General features: G+C 42.7%; 1 protein-coding gene across 2 annotated transcripts in view; it reads right to left on the bottom strand.

The window, feature by feature from the left end:
* Positions 1–7,438: 7,438 nt before the first annotated feature.
* The window catches only part of BRMS1L (BRMS1 like transcriptional repressor), a 33,168-nt gene continuing 31,249 nt past the window's right edge, over positions 7,439–9,357 (bottom strand). For both annotated transcript variants that reach the window (XM_014611341.3, XM_019488739.2), the window contains exon 10: positions 7,439–9,029. In XM_014611341.3, coding sequence (XP_014466827.1) covers positions 8,906–9,029 — 124 coding nt within the window. In that variant the 3' untranslated portion in view covers positions 7,439–8,905. The remainder of the gene's footprint in view (positions 9,030–9,357) is intronic.

Raw genomic sequence — 9,357 nt, 5'->3', positions numbered from 1 at the left:
CATTGTTCAAAATAGGGTCCAGGTCTTGTTTATTGCATGCTATTCAGATGTTGCTCTGAATTCAAAATTACTACTGGATCTACCTATGTTCCTGGTCAAAGGCAGCAGGGATTTACCATGTCAGATGCTCTGCAGTAACAGCCTGTGTATACACTCTTACCCTGTGGGATAAGCTACTATGCTATCCACCCTTGGGTAAGGGTGCATTCAGGCTGTTACAGCAAAGCAGCTGATACAAATTAAATCCCTGCCTATCTTTATCTTGTGGCACCTGTTTTGTGTTCCTATACCATAAGTACATTTTGGCTTGAAGTCCCAGAGGGCTAGGGGACCAACCTAGCCCCTTTCCTTAGCATTTCCTATAGGTTAGCAAAGGTAGTCCCCCTGAGAACAATTGTGCTAACCTGAAAGTGCCAAGGGTGTGCCCAGAAGTGCCAGTGGTGCTTCTCCTAGCCCCCCCACTCCCCAACTGGCACTCTGGAGGGGCACCAGAGCTCCTGCCTGCCCCCCCCACCTGTCACCTAAGCAGGGAATGCTGGCTGTCACAGGGTACACCAGCACTTTCAGGGGGTGCACATGCACCTCTGTGCACCCCCTACGTGTCAGCACTGCGCTGGGATCAGGATCATGGGGCCATGACAGTGCAGGTCCGGGACAGAGATGCAAGAGGAAATGATAGCTCCTGCCACTATGTGGGCCCTAGAAGGCATGGGGAGTGTGTGTCCCAGATCTGTGTGCATGGCAAGGGCAGGCTGCTGCTGCAGGCTGGGTCCAGGGCAGTGCTGGGCTCTTCCTAGCAGGGGACTGGACTGGACTGGTCTGGGCTGCACTCAGGGCAGGCAGCGGCAGCGCTGGGACCACTCCAGAACTCACTGTAGCCCCCCCAGTCTCCTTTCCCAGTGCCGCCACCACCCACCCCAAGCACAGCCCTGGCCCAGCCCCCCACCAGGAAGAGCCCAGCACTGACCCCAGCCCACACCAGCAGCCCACCCCAACCTACACACAGATCTGGGGGCACACCCCTCCCCTATATCCTTCTAGGGGTGCGTGTAGCAGCGGGAGCCACACTGGCTGGGCAGCCCCTGCCCCAGCCCCACTTCCTCCCCCAATGCTAGGCCAGCCAACCCCACTCCACATGCAGATCTAGAGCACATGTCCCCCATGCCCTCCTGGTGTGCATGCAGCAGCAGGAGCAACCCCTGCCACACCTCCTGAATGAGCTGTCTGTGGGTCTGTCCCACACTTTGCCCCAGCTGTGCAGCTCTGGGCCCAGCCCCAAACCCAGCCCCCTCCCTCACTGCGGGAACCTTGATCTGCCCCCTCCCCCCCTTTAAGAAAAATAATAAAATATAAAGGGGTACATGAGCTGAAACTTTGAAAGAGAAGGGATACACTTATTAAAAAAGGTTGAAAACCCCTGTTCTATAGCATTTTTCACCAACAGATCTCAAAATGGTTTGGATAGGGGGTTGAGGGGAGGTTCCCCCACAAGTTCCCACAGCAAAGCAGGGACCGGATCGGAGCCAGGCCCCAGCTTATGTGATTTCCAGTCCATTGTACACTCCACTAAGAATACTGACTCCATCATAAGGTTCTGCAGCCTATTATAAAGAACTAGAAATATCTGTAAAATTTACTTTGTCTTCATATCATAAAGCACTTATGAAATAGAAATATTTTCGGGTGGGTTCCAAAAATGGAAGGGATTCTATTGCCCAATCTTCTAATATAAATGAGCTGTTCTGGATAACAATATACCAAACAACCGCACAGCTGCTGAGCTCAGACACTATTTTTTTCAGCCTACCACATGCAGGTATTCTTACCTTGTCTTAGCTATGGTACCTGCCTTAAAGGGTTTCTTATAACATTTATTATTTTATTTCTAAGATGTTGGATGGTAAGAAAAACTTTCAGTGAGCTTTTTATAATCTTAGACAATTACTTTTTGCACAGGCATAAGGGGAACATTTTGAGGCCAAAGAAAGTGGGTAATTGGAAAATATATCACAGCTTATATTACACAAAAGATGGACAGTTGAGTTAGGACACTTGGAAATCTGGTTAATAGATTTCCAGGGTTGGAAGGGACCTATTAGATCAGAGGTGGGCAAAATGCAGCCTGTGGGCCAGATGCAGCCTGCCAGGCCATTCTATCTGGCCCGCAGGGCCCCTAAAAATTTTAGAAAATTAACATTAATCTGCGCTGGGCTGCCTGTCATGCAGCCCTCAATGGCTTGCCAAAACTCAGTAAGCGGCCCTCTACTCAAAATAATTGCCCACCCCTGTATTAGGTCATCGAGTCTGACCCCCTCTTCTGGCCAGGAGAGAGTGCTGGGGTCAAGTAACCCCAGCCAGGTGCTTGTCTAATCTCCTTTTGAACACCTCCAAAGTAGGGGAGAGCACCACCTCCCTTGGAAGCCCATTCCATATTTTGGCAACCCTCACCATAAAGAATTCTTCCTGATGTCCAATCTAAATCTACCCTCCTTCGGTTTATGGCTATACTCTGTACTTAGAACAGAACACATATAGTCAGTGTTGTAGTTGGCTCCATTTCATTTTTGTCACCAAAGTATCTCAAAAGTCAATTATCTACAGCTTCTCAAATTACTAGCAACCTGCTCAAACTAGGAAGACCTCAAAAGCAGCTATGCTGCTCAAACTAAGAAGTAGATTCACATAGAATCACAGAAAGTTAGGGCTGGAAGGGACCTCAGGAGGTCATCTACTCCAACCTCTTGCTCAAAGAAGGATCATCCCCACCAAAGCTTTGTTTAGCCAGATCTTGAAAACCTCCAAGGATAAAGATTCCACCTCCGGGTAACCTGTTCCACTGTACCCTCCTAGTGAGAAAATTCTTCCTAATATCTATCCTAAATTTCCCTTGCTGCAACTTAAGATTGTGTTCCTTGTTCTGTCATCTGCCACCTCTAAGAACAGTCTAGCTCCATCCTCTTACAAACCCACCTTCAGGTAGCTGAAGGCTGTTAATTAAGTCCCCTCAGTCTCCACTTCTCTAGACTTAATAAGCCCAATTCCCTCAGTCTTTCCTCATAAGTCATGTCCCCCAGACCTCTCACCATTTTTGCTGCCCTCCACTGGACTCCCTCCAATTTGTCTACATCCTTTCTGTATTGGGGGGCCCAAAACTGAACACAGTAGTCCAGATGTGACCTCACCAGTCCTGAATAGAGAGGGGAATAATCACTTCCCTAGACCTGCTGGCAACACACCTACCAATTCAGCCCTGTATGCCATTAGCTTTCTTGGCAACAAGGGCACACTGTTGGCTCATATTCATGTTATTGTCCACTGCAACCCACAGGTCATTTTTGGCAGAGCTGTTGCCCAGCCTGTACTGATGCATGGGATTGTTCCATCCTAACTGCAGGACTTCGCACTTGCGTATAGGTTGTAGCTGTGCTGTTCTAAGGACATAGGCAGACAAGGTTCTTTGGGTGAATCTGATATCTTTTATTAGGCCAACTTAAGTAGTTGCAAAAATTTTTCTTAGCTAGCTTTCAGGTTTACAAACCCTTTGTCAGGCTAAAGAAGCATCTGCAGTTGGTGTATGCTCTTCCTGGATGGAATGAATAGCGATTTCTGGTACTGTGAAATCCAAGTAAATCATACACATAAAGCTTGACTGCCATTGAAAGGTTTGATCATCAATAAAATTTCAAATCCTACCTTGCCTTGAGTGTCTATCCTCTTATTTTAATTTTTTCACCTATTGTAGCTTCAGCAAGTAATGCTACAATACAAGAAAGATGCACATTTGTCACTATGCCTAGGTTTTAAAGACTTTTAATACCCATTTTGTTAAATGGTAACGTTTGCTTGACAGACTGAGTTTTTCATTTCTGTATCAAGTAAACTGACTTCTATCGGAGATGTTGCAGGAATGAATTGGTGGGGAACGTAGTAGTGGATGGCAACTTGGGCAGCAGTGACCACAAGATGATTGAATTCAGGATCCCGAGGAAAGGAAGGATGGAGAGCAGCAGAGTAAGGACCCTGGACTTCAGAAAAGCAGACTTTGACTCTCTCAGGAACTTATGGGCAGGATCCCCTGGGAAGCCAGTCTGAGAGGGAGAGGAGTCCATAAGAGCTGGCTGTACTTCAAAGAAGCCTTACTGAGAGTGCAGGAACAAACAAAACATCCCAATGTGCAGGAAGACTAGTAAGCTTGGCTTACAGAACTCTTCAGGAAATTAAATCACAAAAAGGAAGCTTATAAGTAGAAAATTGGACAAATAACTAGGGAAGAATATAAGAGCATTGCTCAGGCATGCAGGGATGAAGTCAGGAAGGCCAAAGCGCAACTGGAGTTGCAGCTAGCACAGAATGTGAAGCGTAACAAGAAGGGTTTCTACAAGTATGTCAGTAGCAAGAGGAGGATCAGGGAAAGTGTGGGTCTCTTATTGAATGGGGGAGGCAACCTTGTGACAGGATGCAGAAAAGGCTGAAGTGCTCAATGCCTTTTGCCTCGGCCTTCACGGGCAAGGTCAGCTCCCAGACTACTGCAGCAGGCAGCACAAGTTTGGAGAATAGAAATCAATGGCTCAATGTCTAGTTGGCAGCTGGTATCAAGTAAAGTGCCCCAGGGGTCGGTCCTGGGGCTGGTTTTGTTCAGCGTCTTCATCAGTGGCCTGGAAGATGGCACAGAGTGCACCCTCAGCAAGTTTGCAGATGACACCAAGGTGGGGGCAGTACTTGATATGCTGGAGGGTAGGGCTAGGATTCAGAGTGACCTATACAAATCAGAAGGGAAGAGCTGTGTCTGAAGCAGGACCTTAACATTTAAAATGAATTTCCTTTAAAAATTAATACACTGTTTGGGAAGATATGTGGGGCTTGCAGTAGCATACTTGTGTTGATACCAAAAGAGTTATATGCGTTTCAGAACAAGTAATTTGATTTAAGTGGTATCACATTTACATTATAGTTTAACCGACAATAAATCAGTTTAAGTATCTTACTCTAGTTTTACTTTATTACTTCTTCAAACTACAGCTTTTAAGTATGGGCATTTTTTTTTAATTTATCAGTGGGTTGGGGGGAACATAAAACTGAAGGTTTAGGTGGTTTAAAATATTTTTCATAACAGGACAGTCTCACATGCTCAATAAAATTGAAAAATTAAAAAAAAAAGGGGGGGCAACTTGCATGCCTCCCTATAAATTACCATATATACACAATTTTAAAACATAGTTCACTAGAAGATAACTATTCTGTCACTACTGTCAGTTTGTTATACATAAGGTTTTGATTTTCAAATGGCCATAAGTGCATCTTAGAGTAAAGCAAAGTAAAGTAGTGGATGGAGGCAGAAGTACTGCTAGTGTTGAGATTTAAAAATTAGCTGCTGCTTCCCGGATGGAGCCAGCTACTTCAGTGTTTCTTAATCCTGTCCAGCCCAAGACACACTTACATTAATAAAAAATGTCTGTGGCACACCTGTTAAAGCATTCCCCATGCCCATACTTATAAGTTCATTGTAGCTCATTGCCGCAGCAAAATCCCGTGGCATACCTGTTCAGAGGCTCTCAAACTATGCATCCCCCATAGCCAACACATGCAAAGTAGATGAATTTCCTTCTGCTCAGCTGGTTCTCTCTCTCCCCACAGCCAACACATGCACAAGTCTTCTGTAAAAATCTCATTGATGTAGCTGATTCGTTAGTGCTAGGCAGCTGGAGAGCTTTCTTCTCATTATTCCAAAATTCTAGCAGCACACCAGGGAGCTCCTCACGGCACGCTGGTGTGCTGTGGCACACCGATTGAAAAGTATTAAGCTACTTGATGCATTTTCTCCTTGTCAACTAACAGGGAGTTCTAACCTTTGCATGGAAACTTTTTTATATTTATAAAGTAAAAAAGGTACATTGGCACTGAAATCTTTTTCACAAGCTTCTAAACAGTGTTCTCAATAACTTTTGATAATAAACACTGCAGGCTATTGATGCCCTACATGCCTTATTAAAAACTGCTGCCTTTTCATTGAATGTCCCCACTTGCTTTCAGTATAAGAAAGGACGAACAACTGCCTGATCCGTCTGCAGTATACCACTGTCTAACTTATCATTTCTCCTCGTTAATATAAGCAGCCAGAATCTTTTAAATCTCTCTTCATACTGAAGTTATTTCCATGCCTGTAAACAATCTTATCACTGCTCTAAAGCACCTGTTTCTACTTTTAAGATACAGTACTCAGGGGGGGCATACCTTTGATTTAATGACATTTTAGTATCATTTTCCATTGACACAGCATAATACTGTATACTTTAGACCAGTAGTTCTCAACCTTCTTCTTACCAGGACCCATTTGCAAAGGTTCATGGCCTGTCCCGACCCACAATCCCCTGGCCCTGCTGGTGCATGGCCCACAGTCCCCATGCTGGTGTCCCTCTCTCCCAATCCACAGCCCACTGCCCCCCCACCCCCACCCACCACCCCTGCAAGAGGGGCCCCCAGGTTGGGCCACAGCATGGTGGCTGTGGTGGCTCTGGCTCATGCGGGAGGCAGCGGAGTGAGGCCAGCCCCAGTGTAGGCTGGAGGGAGGAGGAAGGGAGGCCTGTGGCAATCCCCACCCTGGGCTGGGGCTGCTATGCCACACCAAACCAGGTCACAGCCCCTTCTGCCTCCCAAGCAGCACCTCCCAGCTGCCCTACCCCCACGAGCACCCAGCCCAGCTTCAAACCTCTTCCCCACTCTTGTCCCCCTCTGGACGGGGCAGGCACCTTTCCACTGCCATTCTGTCCTGCCACAGTCTCGGTGCTTTCCTGGGATCAGCATTTCTCAACCTGTGGCTCACAACCCTCTGAAATCTTCTTGCAACCCAATTTTGGGTTGCAACCCCCAGGTTAAGAAATGCTTCTTTAGACCTGGCCTGCATATCTGACAGATTAATATTGCTGACAATAATGTTCAGATGTTTTCCTCAAGAAGCTGCAGTTTAGATCTGGAACTCACTAATATGTAAGAGTAGTTCAAATTATTCTTCCCAGTGTAGGTGTTGCCTAGCTTTTGCAGCACATAATTGTATTTGAAATCCAGCTGTTCATTCACCTAACTTGGTCAGATCCCATTTCTAAAGCTCACTATGCCCTGCTCTTGACTAACTTATATAACTAGATTTTCTACCAAGTATGCCATGCCATAGTTCAAATCTTTTTTCTGGTTTAATGGATTTATTTATTTTTTTAATTAAAGGAAACATAATCTTAGATGTAATATTAAAGTAAGTCCATATATAAACTACAACAATAAAATACAGATTTATTAGAAGGAAATTTTCCATACTTAAATACCTGTTTTCCCTCTTTTAGGTTCTATGAAAAATGCACATTTTTAGGTGACTTTAAAATATGTTTTCTCTGCAAGATTGGCTACATCTGCAACCCTGAAGGGGAAAAAAAGCAACTGTAAAATGTCCATTACCACACATCATTTATTTATATACCAAGTTAAAAAATACAAATATTTTATTACAAAAAATTATCAAACAGCTGTGTACATACAGTAGTATTGTCAATAGCCAACATGTCAATGTACAATTAATTAACAGTAATGTGACAGTGATAGAAAAGCATCGCTCAAGATAAACAAGAATGGCATAATATTTTGGCAACTGTAAATAATTACCACCCTGCAACAACAGATATTTCAGTTAGGAGTAAAACATCTAACTATTAATGGTGGGACAATGAAAACAATTTTTGCCATGATAAATTAAAACAAAATGTATCATTCTTCCTTTCTCCAAAAAGAATCTCAGAACAATGGATAGTAAAGTGCACAAGGCCACTAGGAAAATTATTTTTCTATAATCCCACCTGTTATTTTAGATGGTCTAAACATGTACTGTAACACTACAGGGATTCTGCCCTTGACACCTTGAAGGTAAGCTTTAACATACATCAAACTTTCTGAACTGCATTAAATCATTCTAATGGAATTAAACTACTAAAAATATGAAACATGCCATTTGAGAGCTGTGTTAGTTTCTCCCAAAAATACTATTTCTGGGAATAAGTTTTACTTCTGAAAAAATATAATAATATTTGCTTCATAAGACTATAGATCAGACAAGTCCAGTATGTAATAGTACTTGTAGCTAATTGTTTACCATTTACATAATAAACCCAGGCACCTGTACCCTCTGTGGTTGACATAAAATATAAGTAAAAACAATGCTGTCTCCTTTACATTGACTTTATGCTAGAATTTTAAAGTAACCTGAAAAAGAAAACCACCAGTTTGGTTACTATAAACTAGGTTCCTAGACTAAGAAAGTGCTCCTCAAAAATTTATCTTAAAATATTGCCTTTATTTTTTACAAGTAGTATGGGAAAACTTACAAATGGTTACACACCAACACTAGCAAACCTGTTCAGGGTCTCAAGTTTGAGAAATTCTGTTCACATCAGATAAAAGAATACTTATACCATTGCAGACTATTCAGAAGCAACATCTGAGCAGACCCACCAACACCCACAAGTCAAGTATGACAAGTTCACTTGAACATATGAAAATAAATTGCTAGTAAAAGTGATAATTGCACAGTTACCACACACAATCTAGCCACTACTAATAAAAGCAAATGTTTTGTATTTTAAATATACAGTATTTAATGAGGAGTTCTTAGCCATTATATTTGAAGGGCATACTTCATATCTTAGGCACTGGACCCAATTTAGAGGTAAAATGTCTGTCAACATGATTAAATGTCACCACCTATTCAAGGACATCCATATGAAGCTTTACATACAGCACTACAAATACACATTGGATATTGCCATAAAATTAAGGAGAATACAAAACGTTATTAAATACAGCTTTCATCCCATGGCACATCAAGCATAGTAACACCACTTATTACACATGTGGTTAGAAATGGTCAATTATGATTATGTTTTATTGAATACTTTCCTTTTTGCAGCTGGGAAATATATAGTTTGGACTTGCTTCCATCCGGCCTCTTAAACCAGACTTCATCGTGGTTAATTGTTGTAATGATAGCACTAAAAGAAAAAATTAGATTTTGGCATTCAAAGTTAAAATCGACTATACTATAAACCAATGGATCAATCTCATTGCTGATTATCATAGCATATAATTGCTTGCATTCAGAAATGCCAAGCTCAGAAAAAAAATACTGACTGCCTCCTTCATACTTTCTCCATTTTTGCATTCAATAAAGACATGCATATATCCAACTCTCTACATCTTTAGTAATAACTTTTCACTTAAGTGTCTTTGTGCAGTACAATGGATTTTTATTTTCATTTGTCAAAAGGACATGCATCTTTTGCCTTAAAGACCATTCAGAGTAAAAAATAGTAAAAAATA

Source organism: Alligator mississippiensis, chromosome 2 (assembly GCF_030867095.1).
Source record: "Alligator mississippiensis isolate rAllMis1 chromosome 2, rAllMis1, whole genome shotgun sequence".
Classification (NCBI taxonomy): domain Eukaryota; kingdom Metazoa; phylum Chordata; order Crocodylia; family Alligatoridae; genus Alligator; species Alligator mississippiensis.
This window is presented reverse-complemented; position numbering and strand designations above follow the sequence as displayed.